We start from the raw sequence: 18,972 nt of genomic DNA, 5'->3' as shown, positions 1-18,972 counted from the left end.
TGAAAGTAGATGACTTTTTCTAGAATCTTGACTATAATAAGGAGGAAAGATATTGGAGGATAGTTTAAGAGGACAGGAATGTCAAATGAAGGTTTTTAAAGAATGAGGAAGATCTAGGCTTATTTCTAAACTGATGGGAAGAAACCAGTGGATACAGAGAAGGGAAAGGTTAAAAGGGTTGGATGTGGTAAGAAGTAATAGAGTTGAGATTTGGACCCTTGCCTCCAAGATCCAAGTCCTGTGTTCTTTCATCTATAATCTCATCTTTCCATTGATACAAACCACAGCTCAACCATCTTTCTCATCCTATTTAATTCTCAACTATGGTTTTTTTTAAATGCATTCTACAAAGAGAATCTATCCAAGATGTAGGAGGCCTTTCTCTGATTCTTTGAAAATTCTATAGGTTTGAGTAGCCCTACGGTCTTTCATCCACTATCCATTGCTCCCACTACATAAATAAACTACTTACTTTTATACTCATAGATATCCTCCATAAAGTCTTTTATGCACCTTTGCACAAATATTTAATAAGACTTTCAAAAATTTTATGCCCTCTTAAGGAAGAAAAAATAATTTTGAAGAAATCATAGTCTGTCAGTCAATAATCCCTTACTAAATATCAGGCAGTTTTAAGTGCTGGAGAAACAAAAAGAAGAAGAAAAGATAGCATTGCCTTCAAGGAGTTCAAAATCTAATAGAAATAGAAATGAGTAAAGGAGAAACAGAGAACTAGTAGATTTCTAATAGAAAGTAGTAAAGGAAGGAGGGGGAAAACAAGACATAAAAGAATAGATTCACATTTGAGATTTTCTTCCTGCAATAGGGAATGTGGACTATAGTTACATAAAAAGGGGAGGGGGAAAGAACAAGCACTTATTAAGCACCTGCTAGCCAGGCACTGTCCTACTTGCCTTACAAATATGTCATTTGATCAAATGAGGCATAAATGTCAAAGTAAGGTACATAATTACAAGATAGTCTTTTTAAAAGATCATTGAATAAGCCATTGGGTCACTATGGAGAACAGTAAAAAATGCTATCTGGCCTAGATTTTTAACCATTTATATTTCTAAAGGGTTCTTCTTTCTCAAACCTTGATGCCATTTGCCTCACAAGCATAGAATCCCTATGAGGCAGATATATAGAAATGGCCCAGAAGTGAGTCATAAATGGAGAGAGGAGTCCCACTTCATATGTTGAAGAGCCTAACCTACCAAAAAAGCCCATTTTTTCCTAGCTGTGTTGGACTAGAAACTCCAACAGAATTTCCATACATGAAATTATTATTTTCCCACAGGTGCTTAATGAGCCTACGTGAAACAGAGAAATAAAAGATGAAAAACTCAACTCTTATTCATCAGTTATAGGAGAGGAGGAACAACTAAGTGGTACTGCAGAAAGAGTGCTGGCTCTGGAATAAAGAGAACCTGAGTTCAAATCCAGCCTCTAACACTAGTTGTGTGACTCTGGGACAGTTGCTTACCCCTGTTTGCCTCATTTTCCTCATGTATAAAGTGAACTGGAAAAGGAAGTGGTACTCCAGTATCTTTGCCAAGAAACTCCCAAATGAGGTCATGAAGAGTTGGACATACTTAATTGAGTAGCCAACAAATAGAAAATAAACTATGACAGTTCAAAAAAGCTAAGATCTTGACTGGAAGGGGTCTCTACTAAAGCCAAAATGAATATCCACCCATTTGAACAAGCATGGTCAGAGACGTCTCAGGGCAGGCATAAAGGCAGGGCAATTGTCCTATAGAGCAGAAAGAAGGCAGCAGCTAATGGGAATACCTCTGACTCTCTCCTCCACTGAGGCAGACTGCAGTCAAAGCAAAGGTAGGTCCAGACTTCAAAGCTGCTGTTTCTAAGTAGATTATTAATGGTATATGGATGCTTGTGGACAGAAGGGAGAGGAGGGCAAAGAGGACAGTACAGTGAGCCTCTGAGGAGTCTAGATGCCTGGTTTTCATATGAATCTGTTTGTATTCTCGTGCGTTTTGTGTTTCTTGGGGAGCATCTTATATAGAGCAAGCTGCTGTGGATATCAGATATAGATTAAATAATAGACTTGAGTCATAATGATGCTGGGTCTCAAGGTCAGTGACAGCATTGTCCTGGAAAATACCTTCTGAGCTAATAAGGAAACCTACCTTCCTCCTCTCAGAGGAGAAATTGAGCCTACTGGTTGAGAGAACTATATTCCAACAGATGCTGTGTTGGTTGGCTTGGTTTGTACATTTTTCCTTGTTATAAGAAAAGGTTGAGTGCAGCAGAGCAGAGGAAGTTGAGGAGAAATAATTGGTAGAAAAACAAAAAAGCAATATCAACTTTACAAAAAGAAAATAAGTCTCATTCTCTTAGTAAACCTCTGTTGGGAACTGTGGGAGGTTGTGGTGCCCTGACAATACTGGACTGAGTACCTCTCAGCAGTTTTTTAAAAAGCCAAAGTGTCGATTCCATGGTAAATTATCTGGTGGCTCATACTTTTTCTTGCATAAGCGAAAATGCAAAAATGTCTAAAAGCACACTTAACTCAGATAATTGCAACTCACCCCCAGGACTTCTCTCTGAGTGTACTAGAAGCAATTCTCAGTTGCTCCTGGTGGCTGATTCTCATGTTATCTTACTAGTTTTAGTCAGCACCACCCATACAAAAGAGATTACCTTTCAGTAACTGCAAGAAGCTGTAATTCTTATCTTATTGGGCTTTGATGACACATATGCAATATATGCTGTAAACTCTTTAAAATGTATCATGATGCTGCTGTGGAATATTGACTTCAATCCATCAACAAGTATGTATTAAGCCTCTACTATGTGCCAGACCCAATATAAGATACTGGCTATATACGTACTATTATAATGTTTCCATCATGGGCTCAAGGGTTCCAGGAATGTCCTAAGGTTGTTGGAATCCATGACTTTACCTTATTGCTAAATCAATGAGTTTAAGGGAGAAAGTGGCATATGACTACTAATATGTCAGCACAGAGTAATCGCCAACACACCTGTAGGGGATACAAGAATATTTCACCTCTGGTAGTTGTCACCAGTAGATTAATCATTTTTCATTGGCAGAGCACTTGAATAGCAGCTTAGCCTTTCTTCAGGCTAGGGAAAAAATTAGAAAAAAACACTTTATTTATCTAAAGACAGCTTTATAATAAGTACATTTTGAACAGAAAGTCATTAAATTTACATTTTATTCTAAGATGTGAAATACCATATAAAACAAATGGAAGAAAAGGAAAAGGCCCAAGTGTAGACTATATCATTAAAGTGTAAAAAATGCTCAATTTCTATTTTTTCTTTTGATGGCTCCAAAGGTCTGATTTTAATCTCAACTTATTCTCAGATGTGAAGTAGTTAAAATCCAATATCAAATTCCTTCACTAAGACTTCCTTACTATTTACTAGACTTATCCAGCCTAATTTGTCTTTCTTGTTTTCCAGAGAAACTAGAGTTTCCTCCCCCTTCCCCTACCCCTCACTGTTATCCTCTGTTTTGTTTACCCACTCCAGTATTCTGAGCTGCCTTTTATAATTCAGGTGCATGATATCTCTGTGTCTAGCTGCCTCTCTTCCATGCAACAGCTTGATCTTAATCCTCTTTAAGCATAACTCTATCTGGGTAAATAACTCAGCATTTTTATGCCCTGGTTTCTTAAAGGAGCCAGATCTTTTTACCACAAAATATTTGCTTTAGATAAAGCAACACAAAATAGAAGTGAGGTAAATATTTTAAAAAAAGGTTTCTTCAAAACTTTTATTTATAAACTAAAAAAGTGCCTTGTAATCACAGGCTAGAACATTTCTTGAAAATTGGTATTGTTCCTTCTAGTCAAAGAGAAATGCAGCCTGCAGAGATTCGAGAGAATGATTTAGGTTTGATACTACATATAAATAGTGGCTGTCAAATAAGCAGACTGATTCTATAAGTCATATAGAAAAACCATTCCTGTTACTGTTATTATATGGTAACGTGTTACCTCCTGTCCATACAACTCAAGGTGGCAGCCAAAAGTTACTATTCCCTTACTTTAATGCTGATTGACAGATTTTTCTGATGCCCTGGGAGATTGTATTGGCTTTTCCATTTGTTGTCCTGCTTTAAAAGAAAGATGCCTGATGTGAATGCTAAGATATGAATGTATATTTGTGTATGGGCATGCAGGCAACTGTATTTTTACATTTTCTTTAAATTCCAGAAAGTGAAGCATTAGAAGGGTATTGGAAACTAATGAGTACAGTCTTGCTTTTTTCTGTTTTTCTTTCTTTTAGCTTCATCATCCTTCCCAAGGCTTTCGCTTCGGAACAGTTCGGGAGAGCAGTGCTGAAGATTACGTGAAGCAAAGCTTCCCAGAGATGTATGAGTATATGAGAAGGTACAATGTACCAGCCACCCCAGATGGAGTGGAGTATTTGAAGTGAGTGTCAGCTTACCGAGGCCCTAAGTGTGATCACTGATGGAAAGGCCATTTAGCTACTGACATAGGCTTTGCAAACATCTATTGTGCATGATATTGGCTTTTTAAATCAATTGCGTTGGGGATGTTCTCTGTACTCACTGATGTCTCACAGGCTTGTTGGTGGGGAGAAGTATTCACTTCTGGAACCTAGATTAGAAGGGGGCTACCTACTGTCGAGCTAGCACTATCTTTACAAAAAGAGCTGATGATATTGTTTAAAGTAGCAGATGCCATGGGAAAGGGAAAAGTTGGTTTGACATCACTTGGGAAAGTCAGTGCAACAACACAATGATCAAAATACAGAAATGCAGGAAGGAGCAGGAGTGTCTCTAGCAATATTTCATTCTGAATCACCAACTCCAAAGGCAAGCCTGCTACTGTTAAGAGAAGCCCATAAATTCAGTAGGTCTCCTGAAAGGCAGAAGATACAGAGCAACAGTGGCTGTTCTTTCTTCCATTTAATCTGTCCTGATATGAAACCATCAAGAGAAAACAAGCCACAGCAGCACAATTCATTGGCCTCTAATAGCCATCTCAAAGGAACTCAAAGGAGAAGCAAGCAGCCAAGGGTGACCTCATTTGATCTTTCTGCTACAAAGAGAAGGAATTGAGCCTAGGTGACACTAGCAAAAGATGACTCCTAAAGAAGTAAGTGATAAGCAGGGAGTCAGAATGGTCAGTACACTTTCCAGATGGGATCAAAACAGTTACATGCATTTACATACATTTGATTAATTTGTAAAATCCATCAAACTTCTTTTTTCTGGAGTTAGACAAAAAGCTATATTCACAATTACATAATTATTCTATGTTCTATGATACACCTCAGCACTCTCATCAGTTTCTTCAGTGGACAACAGAGGGGCTTCTTTTCAAACCTCTGTAAGAGGCTCCTTACTACAAGCCAAGGTACCAATAGTCAGATCTAATGAGAAAAACTTCCTTGTTTCTAAACAACTTCAATATCGTATGTGATACATAACAGCTAGAGAACTCCATCTCACAAATGTGAGCCCCAGAAAAGCTACCCCAGGTTCAAAAGATTCTGTTGGACTACATTCACTGAAAAAATCATAGTTTATAAAACTCTATCATGGTATTTACTTTTATTAGTCAGCCAGAAGACGAAATCAGTTTTTAAAACCTACAACAGTATTTAATTAAGTGACTTAGAAAAGTAGCAATAAAACATCCTCACATAAGCCCAGGGTACAGTACCCCATAAATACACAGATCATCAATGAGAAGAGCAGACATTCATAAGGATTACTTGTGTGTGGAGGAGGGAATTAGAGATCATATACATGGAGAAAACCTGTGGCAAGTGTACATACATGAAGAGGCACAGAGGAACTACGTGGCCATCATATATGTGTGGCAAGTCTGCTGAGGTCTTCTGGTAATGGCATTTCATTGCTCTTCTGGGTATCATGTCTTGTCTCTGCTGTTCTTCATATTTGTCTTTCCTGGACTCTTCTCATGGCTGTCACCTGCTAGGCTGAATCTTCAGCTGAGATGCCGTTTTCCCCCCAGAAAGTAAACTTTGACAACTCTTTTTTTAACTTAGAACCTAAAGACGAAGCAACAACTCTTTTAGGAAAGTAAGGTCTCATACACCCAGTAGTCAGAAAAAGGCAAAACACAGTTTTCCCTCCATTTGAACAGAAAATATTTGTCAAACCCCATAGCCTTAGCCCCAAAGGTTAAGTTTCAGCAAAACAGAGGCCAGCCAGCATACATATTTAGTTTGTCTTTGAATTCCCTTTTTCCTACTAGTCAGATCCATATCATTGTCACAAAACTATTTTATTTCAGGTTAGAAAGTCCCTTTAACTCTCATAAGTTGCTTAAATGCCAACATGCTTTCTGACTCAAATCATTTCAGACTCTTCCTTGCAATGAACTTCAAAGAGCTGAGTGAGTCTGAGGCACCATGGTTCCCTGGAGCCCCCCAAGATCTTCTGGGCCTCCCATGCAAATGAACAGGTGGGAAAAGGCAAAAGCAAAGAGAATGAATGGAACTGCTATAAATATGTCCATTCTTCTGTATTAGATCCTTACCTTTCACATTCAAACACAGCCAGCCATAATCCTTCTAGGCTTTGTACCTTCTTCCAGATGGTTCATTTGTGTTAATTCTTCAAGAGGTCCACGATTTTAGCAGTACATTCACTTGTTCTCCCAACTCAGATCACAGTCCCTCCATACCTTAGCAGATGATTTTATGAACTGCTATGGCCCAAAATATTTATCATCTGATTCATGTCTTCATATATAGGCTGATGCTTGGTTGACAATCCATCAGCAGGCTTGTACTCAAAATCTTTCCAGCTTGACAAGCCGGAGCTTGTATTTAGCTGGCATGTCTTTTAAGAACTCAGGATCACCCCTATGGCACATTGACACATTAGTGGGGGGGGCTGCTCCTGAAGGATAGGATTAGTGCTACCTAACTGGTCATTTCAGTTATGCAAGACAATAAAAAATATTAGCTTCATGGATCACCTACACATTTGGGTGCTCAATATCAATATTCTTTCTGTACAAAAGTCGGGCAGCTCTCCACCTTTTGCCCATCTCCTGGATTTTCCACTCCAACTAAAACTCCTTCCTTGACAGAGGGATAATAGCCCAGATACCACTTACAGCTGTGTTCCCAGCTGTGCAGCAGCTGGGAAATTAGCTAAGCTTCATTACCTATAGCTCCAACAACCCTTGTACAAGGAGATAGGATGCTCTACAACTAAAGTGCCACAGGATCAGACCCCACAATTCCACCTTGTCTAGCCTTTATTCCTCCCCAAGACATACTCCTTCATAAATGTGAGGACCCATATACAAAGCTAAATTACCCAAAAATAGCTAGGACCCTCCCAAACAGAGGTAGGACACACACACACGTGCACGCACACACGCCTCAATACCATAAGTTGAGAGCAACCCCATGCAAAGTGTTAAGACAGGTAAGATATCCCTGTGGACAGGATAGTAGAGAGCTTTGAGCTGGATAAGAGTATAGTTGGGTATTCCCAGAACTAATTGAATGACCAGTCCAAAGAATAGTCATTAATAGATTGATGTCAATTCCGTTCAGTGTCCTCTAGTATTTGTGTTAGCCCTTTTCTACTTAATATTGTTATCAGTGATTTAATGCACAGATGCCATCCTTATCATTTTGCAAATTATTACAAATTAGAAGTTATAGTGAATGTACTTGGTGATAGAATAAAGATCCAAGAAGATTCATCAGACTAAAATGCTGATCTAACCCTTATAAAATGAAATCCAATACAGATAGATACAGGATCTCACATTTGGGTTCAAAAAACAACTTCCAAAATGCCAAAAGTGAGAGTGTTAAAGGTAAACAAACAATGCATCTTAAAAAGGTCTCAGAAATCTGAAAGTTCAAGATGAGAGCCAAAATTCTTATCTCCACAGCCCCAGTATATTTTCCTACAAACTTAGGACACACACACATACACAGAAAAACACATTGGATAAACCTAGGATGGTCTCCCACACATAGTGACTGCACATCTACACATGAAAATAGGACATTCGTGTACAGAACCAAACCTGTCCTCATTCAGTAGAGGAGAGATTTTCTTCTGGTTTCCTTATATGTAGAAGAAGACTGGAAGTATGCAGAGTTGGGGATTAGGGGAAATTAATTGTCAATGGATTCGGAATTCTTTCTAGGCCTCTGTTACATTTAATATAATCTCTCTAACTCCTCAGTTCCCTGTTCCACAATCAATTCCTTCACATTGTCCTTTGCTTCAAAGAATCACCCAATCTCTGAGCTGGAAAAGAACCTCAGAAGTCATGTATTCCAATCTTCACCTTACCAGCTATCACCTTTCCAATATCTTCAAGAAGTAGTCATCCAACCACTGCTCAAAGATCCCCAGTAATGGGAATTGACATCCTCTTAAGACAATCTATTTTACTGGCAGATCGTTTGAATTATGAGGAAGTTTTTCATCCTATTGAGCCAAAATCTGCCTCTCCAGATGGCACCACTGCTTCTTATTCTGTCCTTTGTGGCGAAGCAGAACCATTAAGCAGAAAAAGTTTAATTATTCTTCCATGTAACAGCCTTTCAAACACTTGAAAGAGATATCATGTCCCTACTTCTCTTCTCCCAGCTAAATAAACCCAGGGCCTTGGACTTATCCTTGCATGGGATAGTCTCAAATCCTCTCACCATCCTGCTCATCCTTCTTACTAATAGACTTCTTAAAATATGGTACCCGGGGGCAAGGAGGTAGTTCAGTGGATAGAAAGCCACACCTGGAAACAGGAGGTCCTGGGTTCAAATATGACCTCAGGTACTTCTTAGCTGTGTTACTCTGGGCGAGTCACTTAATTCCACTTGCCTAGCCCTTACCACTCTTCTGTCTTGGAATTGACACTTAGTATTGATTCTATAACTGATGGTAAGGATTCAGTTGGTTTCTTTTTTTAAAAAATGTGGTACCCAGAGCTAAACACAATACTGCAGATAATGTCTGAAAATGGTAGAAAACAGTGGAACTATCACTTCTCTCATCCAGGACACTATGCCTCTTTTAATGTAGTCTAAAATTACACTAGGTTTTTTGGTTTGCACATCACTTACATTGAACTTATATTCCCTTAAAGCCTTCAGACATTTTAAAATATAAACTGTTCTCTAGCCATAAGTTCCCCATTTATTATTTGGTTATTTTAGCAAATGCAAGGCTTTATTTTTAAATTCATCAAATTAGATTTTGTTTAGGCTTCCTAGTTCATTTTGGTTCCCAGTACTATTATCCAAAATGATAACTATCTCTCTGAATTTGGCCTTGATACAAATCAGAAATAAATATGTCCCAACTCAGATGTTCTACATCATATCTCCATCTGTTGATTCCTGGATTGTTCTTAACAGCATATCTTCTTAGTAATTCTAACACTCCATTCATTCTCTTCTTTTTAAACAAAGTATGTACTTTCATAGCCGTGTTCCAATCATGAGTAACATCATATCAATTCTCAGTCATACCTGTGATATTTAATTTACCTCCTTGTGTTAAGATGTCTCATTCGCAGTGTTTATGACCCATGCATTGGGCATAGAAATCTCAAGCCATGGCTTTTATTGTCTGCTCTTTATTTGGATAATGTCTCCTATAAGGTATTAGATGTCTCCATTAATAACTTCCTTTGTTGTATCCATTGCTCTGTGGTTGTCTGGTTTGGCAGATGTTTGTGGAAATCTCAGGTATTTTTTTTAATTTTAAGTCTTCTTGATCAGATGCAAAAATCTCTGGGTAAATACATATTTTACAAGTTTTTATATGGACTGACCAAGAGGTCACAATAGCAGAGAGATGGACAGACAGATAAAAGATAGACATAAATGTGTTTATCTTAAGTTATGATCCAGACATTCAAATCCTATTCTCTGAAACCATCTTAAAATGCTTATTCATACCCTAAATTAATCTTTCTCTTTGGAAACCTCTACTTTCTTTTTTTTAAATTTTTTTCTTGGTTACATGATTCATATTTTCTCCTTCCCCTCATCCATCCCCCTCCCAGAATTGACAAGCAATTCCACTTAGTTACATATATATAATCACTTGATCCCTTTTCCGTATTATTCATTTTTGCAAAAGAACAATCCTTTAAAATCAAAACCCTAAATCACATACTTATATAAACAAATGATAAATCACACATTTTCTTCTGGATTTCTACTCCCACTTTTCTTTCTCTAGATGTGGATATCGTTCTTTCTCACAAGTCCCTCAGAATTGTCCTGGATCATTCCATTGCTTTTAGTAACAAAGTCAATTACATTTGATCATCCCATAATGTTTCAGTTACTCTGTATAAAGTTCTCCCGATTCTGCTTATTTCATTGCACATCAGTTCATATAGGTCTTTCCAGTTCTTATAGAGATCCATCAATTCATCATTCCTTATAGCGCAGTAGTATTCCATCACCAACATAAACAACAATTTGTTCAGCCATTCTTCAATTGATGGACATCCCCTCATTTTCCAACTTTTTGCCACCACAAAGAGCACAACTACAAATATTTTTATTCAAACATGTCCTTGCCCCAATTGGTTTTTTATCTCTTTGGGATATAAACCCAATAGTGTGGAAACCTCTACTTTCAATTAGCAGCAATGATGACAACACTACAAGTACCCTGAGGTTTTCCATTTCTTCACCAGGATTTCTTAAAACACTAGAATTGCTCTCTAGATTCATTCTGCAAGAATCATTTTATGAATCAACAATAGAAGGTACTAGTTTGTCAGTTTTGACACATGCCTCTATTTTACCCCATATGCACATCAAAGAAAAAAAGCACTCAATATTTTCCATGTAAAGTTAGCATATGTTCCTTGGAACACCCTCAGTGAATACTTACATACCATCATTACTTATATTTTCCTTTTCTGACCATTACATAGCATCATTCCTCAGAATACAAAAAAATGCTTCTTCCTCAGAAAATCTAGCTCTGTACTCTAAGGCAAAGGTTCTTAATGCTCTTTTGTGTCATTAATTGACCTCTTTGGCAGCCTGGTGAAGTCTATAAAGCTCTTTTCAGAATGTTTTTAAAGCAATTCAGAGGATTATAAAGAAAACTGATTATTTTATAATAGTTATTGAAATATTTTTAAAAACAAGTTCCCAGAACCCGATTTAAGAATCCCTGCTCTAGATAGCATAGTATATAAAAACACAAGACCTGTAGTCAAGAGGTCTGGGTTCATATCTGCTTCAGATATTTTCTAGCTGTGTCCTTGGGCAAGTCACCTATCTCCATTTGCCTGGCCATTTTCCTTTAGTCTTAGAATTGTTACCAAGACAGAAAATAAGAGGTTTTTGGTTTTTTTAAATAAAATTTTTAAAAGGAATCCCTACTCTAAGAGAAGTACCTCAAATCTCTCACATACCTCCAAAAGTTCAATAGTTATCCCTCCCTTCTTTCTCCTGTGTCTCATGGTTCCATCCTTCAATCACCTGTCATAGGTCCTTTCTGCTTCCTTGGAGTCTTTTGATCTTTGTTTTCCTCTTCAATCATTTCTGCCATTCTTTTAAGAAATATTTCATTCTTTCAAGCTCTAGAATAGAAAGATATTCCTGGTCCTTTTTCTTTCTTCTCTAGTGGTGATGCTAGCTTACATTTTATGGAAGGAACCTACTATTTGACACTGGAAGAAACACATCGTGAACGCTCTTCAGGTCATTTGCAAATTCCCCTTTCCTTTCATATCTGCTATGATCCTCAGTCCTCTGCACCTTGTTTGTTGCAGCTTATTCATATGGCTAACTCAGGTGACAAACCACTACAGAAAACTGACCATTTTCATACAGTTAATTGTGCTATTAGCCCTTGAATGAGGCTTTATGAAGACTTTTCAATCTTGTTATTGATTTTCCCATTTTTTTTTACTTATTCTTAGTTATCTGGTCTGTAAATGGCCAGTTGGTAACTAGAATATTGTAAACAGAAGCTGCCCTAACCTGTTGTCTGCAGGATTATATATAGAATGTAACTCTTAGCCACTTTCCATCTCTTTCATTATCTTTTCTCCTCTCTTCTATTCAGAATTCAGTTGTCTTCTACTCCTCTTTTGCCTCTTCCCTATTTCAGTATCTTCTTAGAGGGTCAAGAAAGTATCTCATTGTAACCTCACTTCTCTAAGAAGCTTTCCATATTCATATATATATATATATATACACACATACACACACACACACTTTCTCCCTATTGACCCCTTTCAAAACTCGCCTATCCTGTTTCCAATTCCTTAAGGGTCTAGATTTCTGTTTTTTGAAAATTATAGTTAATTGGTTTTTTCATTAAAAAAATCCCTACTATATCCTTTATCCTATACACTTATCTCCACTGTAACCTTTATTAAGGCTTATGATGATTGTGTTACCTTTTCTTGAAGTATTTGCATTGTTTACATGGGATTCTTGGAGCTAGAATACTTTAACCCAAAGAAATAATTTCTAATGTCAGAGTCTAGGGTGCTAGGGCAAGCCAGCTGGGGGAGACCTGGACGTAGAAGTATCTTTCATTTCAACTCACATAATGAAAGTTATTTAGTATTCCTCATATCAATTACTAATTAGCAGCTCCACGGACAGAACAGGCTAGTCCAAGAATCAAGGAAGGTCAGTCCTAGGAGGGATATTAAATATCATCTATCCCAAGCACCTCATTTTATACATGAGGAAACACCAGGTCATTGGCAAAGCCCAGTTCTTGTCTACCAGTCCAAGGTCTTTTCCGCTTGCTGAGCAAAGCTAACGAGTTACACAGGAATATTTTGCCACCCCACAGAAGAGTAGAGTCACTTAATCAATTATTCCTTACCATATTCTGTCAGGTAGAAGGCAGGGAAATTTTAGAGTTCTTTCCACTTTACTGAGATGAAATAAAGCCTAGGGAGTTGGTGGTTTACAGACAGTGGTAAGCTCAAAGTTCTTCTTTTGCCAGTTTCCAGAATTGCATTGAAACCACTAGATTTTTGGAAATATTTTGAACCCAAGTGTGTTAGTGAGTGATGGCAACTGGTTTCTTATTGTTTGCTGGAGTGCAAGACCAAATTAGTCCTGTGTTTTGTGATATGAAGTGTGCTTCACAGGCTCCAAGTACCCTCTGGTATGAGTAAAGTTGTTCTGCTAAAACTTCACTCTATTTCAAGGATTCTATTATGTTTCAAAGCAATAACCCCACAGGAGATGAGCTGCAGCTGGAAATACCTATTTTTAAAGCATCATTTCTGCTCCAAGCTACAATAAACTCTGACTTCTATCTGGGTTGGAGTCAAAGCAAGCTGTATTATGGAGACCTTTCCTTTACCTTCAAAGATTCTTGGTTTTTCAATTGGAAAAGTAGAAAAGTGGATAGAATTATAAGATCACATAGATTTTGAGTGGAATGGAACTTTCAAGGCCATCTAGTTTAACCTCTTTATTTTACAGATGGAGAAACTGAGGCCTAGACAGGTTAAGTGACTTACCGAGGCTAGATGGAGAAGTAGAATCTGAAGTCAAATCCTCTCACTCAAAATCCAGGGTTCTTATGATTATACTATGCTGTTTCTATTCCATATAATAGTGGGATGGTCTAGGTGACACAGTGACACTCATCTTCCTGAGTTCAAATATGACCTCAGACACTTACTAGCTATATGATGCTAGGCAAGTCACCTAACCCTGTTTGCCTCAGTTTCCTCATCTGTAAAATGAGCTGAAGAAGGAAATGGCAACCCACTCCAGTATCTTTGTGAAGAAAATCCCAGATGAGGTCACAAAGAGTTGGAAACAACTGAAATGACTAAACAATAAAATACCATATAGACATTAATGTTGTTTTCTTCCTTGCCTGTTGTCCCAAGGAAGTCTTACTAGTCCAAAAAACAAGACTACTTGGAAGAAAAAGTAGATGACTGTGGCACAACTTCAAATAACAGGAAGATTCTCCTGACATCTCACCCAAAAAAAAAAAAAAAAAGATTTTGCTAATGTTTGCAGTTTCCTGCATTCGGAGAGTCATTCTTTTGAATCAAGCCAAATACAAATGCTGTCTCTAGTTAAAACACAAATATCTCCTGGGAGAGGTGTTTGGAGTCTGTCAAATCCTACTCTAAGATCAGGTTCTGATATGTGAATGGGAGAGAAAGCATGAGGACACTTTGTACCCTTTAAGTAAAAAGGGAAGAAGGGACCAATGAAGGAAAATAGGGAGAAAGGGGGACTTAGGAACACTAAAAACCATTTCCCCTTCTAAACAAAGTTTTTTCGGAGTAGATTTCTGGGAAAAGCTGCCATGTTGAAATAAATTCAAGCATGTCTATGTTTCATGAATGATTGTATACTTAAAGGTCAGTAAGACCTGCTACTTCCCATCCCATCCAGGAAAGTCTTGTTCTTCCCTAAAACCACTATGACTAGCTCCAACAGTCATATTCTGACCACCAAGAGGAACCACAGAAAAGCAAGTGTAGGGGTGTCCTCTTCTAGACTCTATGAGTGACTCTGAAACTATACAGCAGAATGGTTGTTCCTATGGCACTGGAGATTATGCTCTTCTCTTCCTCTCTCCCCCCTTCTCTTCCCTCTTATTTTCCCTTTCTTTTTCTTTCCCTTTCCCCCTTTCTTTTCCTTTCTTCTTCTCCTGCCTTCCCTTCCTTTTCCTTTTCTTTTCTCTCCTCTTTCCCTTACTATAAATTCAAGCCCTCATATCTTGCCTGGACTACATAATAATAGCCTTTTAACTGGTTTCCTTCACCTTCCATAGTCCAACATCTTCACAGTGACCAAATGAATATTCCTAAAGCCCAAATCTGACCATGTCACTTAAATGGCTCCCTACTGAATCTAGGATAAAATATAACTTCCTCTATTTGCCATTTATAGTCCCATATAGTATAGATCTAGTCTACCTTTCCATACTTGTTTCACATTATTTATTTTTACATGATCTGCCTTCCAGCTGAACTGGCATACTTGTTCCATCTCCCATTTTTATAACTTTCCCATGCCTAGAATACACTCCTTACCCACATTTGCCTCTAAGAATTCCTAGCTTCCTTCAAGAGTCAGTTCACGTATCTCTTCCAGGAGAAAGCCTTTCTTGATTCCTCCTAGTTACTGCTCTCTGCTGCCAAGTTGTCTTATATTTACTTATTTTTTTCTTGTTTTCCCCTCAAAAAATGTAAACTCTCTGTGGGCAGGGTCTGTTTTTCATTTTTTATACTCTTATTCCTAGTACCTTATATAGTACTTTGCACACAGTAGACACTTAGTAAAGGCTTGCTTAATGGATTGTTCAAAAAATATTAGTCCTGGACTTAGAATTCCCAGGTTTGGAAACCCAGCTCTGCTCCTTAGCCAAGAAGCTCTGGGCAAGTAATTTAAGCTCTCTTGTGTCAGTTTCTTCCTCTACAAAATAGGCATGGTAATAAAGGCTTGTTAAAAGAGAAAATAATTTGTAAAATCTAAAGCATCATACAAATATGAATTATCATCATCATTAGTATCATTACCCAACCCTTCTTGAGGGCTCAAAGTAAACAATTAATCTCTGGAGTTTCATTCAGCTGCTAAATATCATCAAATAACCTGCATTTACCATTACCATCACCATCCCCTATTCTCTTTAAGAGTGGTATCAAACTCAAATAGAAATGGAGGCTACTAATCTAAACATAAAGTTAACTGCTGGCCACATTTTTATTTAGTCTTTAAATGTAACATTTTATATATAAATATATATATACACATGTATATATAGTAGTATTTTTATTTATTTTATTAAATATTTAATCTGGTTGCTCATACAGGTGTTACAGACCACAATTGACATCTCTACTCTATAGTATGAAATTTAAACTCCTTATCCTGGTACTTTAAGCCTTCCAAAATCTGGCCTCCCATTCTTATTTCACTTTATTCTATACCATGCACTGTATGATGTATTCCAACTCTTTTTCTACCATTTCCCACCTCCATGTATTCAGTCTATTCCTCATGTACTCCTTCCTCATCTCTGCCTGTTTAATTCCTTCTCTTCTTTCTATAAATCCTTCCATAAGATTTTCCTCTCCTTTCCTTCCCCTAGCTGAAAGCAGTCTCTCCCATCTCATACACTCCTAGAGGTCTGTCTGTATCTCTCCTTTAATCATATCATACTCTATCTTGCATTATATCTATTTGTATACATATATCACCCTAGCAGATTATAAGCTCCTTGAGCACCAGATGTCATTTTTCATCTCTTTATCCTACACAGAGAAGGGGATTAGTTAGTGTTTGTTGAATTGGCTGTCTGAGCCAATCCTACTGGCCTAAAAGCATCATTAATAATAATAATAATGCATTTATATAATGCTTTACAATTACAATGCACTTTACTCACATTATCTCATCTGATCCTCATGACAACTCTGTGAGTAATAATAGCTAGCATTTAATACAGTGAAACTACTATTTCCCTCTTGTACAGGTTAAAATACTGAAACTGCTTGCCTAATTCATAAATGAAAGAGTTTAGGACTTAAATCCAGGTCTAACTACCCTTCCAGTACTCTTTTTGTCACACTGAAATGCCGTCATAATGAATCATTTGCTGCCAACTCCCCAAGAGGATCCACTATTTTATTTATCCTTCCTTGCTCATTAAGCTTTCTGGGGAATAGCAACTTGAGCTACAAAGTCTACAATAAAACTCATGGCTGATGAGGCTCACCATTCCAATGTACAGATTGATGAGGTCTCCATTCGTAAGCTACCAGATCTCAACTCTACCTGGAACTATGTCAGAGAAGATCAAGGCAGCTCTGAGAAAGAAGTACCTTATGCCATTCTTGGAACAAGGGGGATATGTCTGTCTCATCCCCACTGAATTTACTGTCCTTAATGTATATTTTCAGTGTAGTGAGATAAGGAGAAATAACTCCACAGCTAAATAGCCTGTTCTCCCCAAGTCCCTCTGCTGCTCTCTTCTCTAGATGTTGCACCCTGATTGTTAATGACTCATGGGGTTGTGGGGCTTCTTTTTATCTTAACCCTAGGAATGATCCAGAGAAGCTAGATGCCTTCATCATGGACAAAGCCCTCCTTGACTACGAAGTGTCCATTGACGCTGACTGCAAACTGCTCACAGTGGGGAAACCATTTGCCATTGAAGGTATTAATCAGTTGCTGTTGTTTTGCTTTTATTGAGAACATGTTGGGCTTGCCAATCTTGCAAGTCACCAATGCAAATGTCAGCATTGATACAAAGAGCCATCCATCTTTTCTTTTCATTTTATGCTTCTCACCTACTTATCTCAGAAGCTACCAGACCTGGGCACTATTTTGGGGAACTATTTGCTCATTCCATCATCCAGAAACAATGTACCCCAAATACTGATGCTTACATTTTCTATGCCTAGGCAGAGAATTTGGTAGTGGCAGCAGCAGTGGGAGGAGGGGGAAATTATTAATTAATAGGTATTGTGTGTCATTTTAATTCATTTTGATTTGATTTTTTTAATGGTCAGATCTTGTAATCAATCTAAGTCTGTAAAACTAGAATCGTGGAGTTTGAGAGCTAAATGGGACCTCCAATATCATCTTTGGTTTTTTAGAGGAAGAAACAGAAACAGAGGAAGAAACTAAATTTAAGGGATTTGTCCAAGGTCACTTAGAGAGTCAGTGGCAAAGCTTGGACTATAATTCAAGTCTTTTTACTCTCAGTCTAGTGATCTTTTGACATATATTGCTAGCAAATAAACTTAAACATTTTAAATTGATTTAAACATTTTAAAATTAACTCTATAAGGTTACTGCATAGTCAATCTACTTTTCCAGTGCCCTTAGGGAGAGTTTTATTACCTCCTAACCACTGGTAAGTCCTTTTGTGTTGCCATTTTAGTTCTGGTTATCACTTCCTTCCTGGCTTGGACATAGTCCTTGCTCTCTAAGAGTTTACAGTCTACTAGGACTTACATACAATATCAACAGTACCAGAAGACGGCCAGATTTGAGATCAAGATATAGCCAAGCCAATGAGTATTTATGTCTATGTGCTAAATGCTGGGTTAGATAAAATAGGACTACTCTGTCAAGAGATGCTTCTGCTAGAAAAGACCAATGACAATGGAACTATTCTCCCATATGAATTCTAAATTGTAGATCTGCTTATTCTTTGCTCCCTTTAACTGACAACACATAAGGAGTCTCAAAGCATCTTTAATCAAGTTGGTCGATCTAATTTGTCTCAGAGAAAACAGTTTAGCTCAGTGCCTCTTAATGGAAATGGATAGACCTACTGCCTGAAACCCTTAATCCCACCCATCACATTAAATGGGAGATCCCTCAATCAGTCAACATGTAATTAGTACAATGTGCCCAGCCACTGTGCTCCCTGACATCAAAGCAATTCAGACTCCAATTTGCCTTCTTCAGTATCTCCCTCCCCTGAACACATTAACAGATTGCTGACCCCAGGCTCTGTTTTTGTGATCGATGGTACATGGCAAGAGTGGAAGCTGTTCGCTTTTGCCTTTCTCCAAAGGCAACCAATCTCTTTCCTACCTCTTAAGGCAAAATGACCCCTTCTTGAACCAGAACTAAACCAAAACTAGTACCCAACAACTAAAAGGGGAAGAAGGAGTTCTTGAGACAAGTTAGTGAGCAGTTAAAACCAGAGCCAGAGGCAGCTGGGGCAGCCAACCTAGACAATCAGAACTTTCAAGTTTGTGTTTTGATGTGACTCAAAAAATTCCTAACATACGCAGTATCTGAGGTCATGGAGAAGCCATTCAATTTTGTTTCTCCACATTGGGTAATTGTGGTTCCTTTGCCATCAGCAGCATCAACAGTGAATCAAATTAGGTAGGTTTGAGGATGACAAGCATGATGACCTGCCTTAAATCTGACTGAGATGTCTCTGATTAGGAAAGACCAAGATGCTTTTTGCTCTAGGGGGTGATCCTGTTTTCT

General features: G+C 37.9%; 1 protein-coding gene across 1 annotated transcript in view; it reads left to right on the top strand.

Moving 5' to 3' along the window:
• GRIN3A (glutamate ionotropic receptor NMDA type subunit 3A) overlaps positions 1-18,972 on the top strand; it is a 227,754-nt gene that overhangs the window by 153,164 nt on the left and 55,618 nt on the right. The window contains exons 5-6 of the mRNA XM_044657012.1: positions 4,285-4,430; positions 17,058-17,173. Coding sequence (XP_044512947.1) covers positions 4,285-4,430; positions 17,058-17,173 — 262 coding nt within the window. The remainder of the gene's footprint in view (positions 1-4,284; positions 4,431-17,057; positions 17,174-18,972) is intronic.

Source organism: Gracilinanus agilis, chromosome 1 (genome assembly GCF_016433145.1).
Source record: "Gracilinanus agilis isolate LMUSP501 chromosome 1, AgileGrace, whole genome shotgun sequence".
NCBI lineage: Eukaryota > Metazoa > Chordata > Mammalia > Didelphimorphia > Didelphidae > Gracilinanus > Gracilinanus agilis.
The sequence above is the reverse complement of the archived record's forward strand: the minus strand, read 5'-3'. Positions and strand labels throughout refer to the sequence as shown.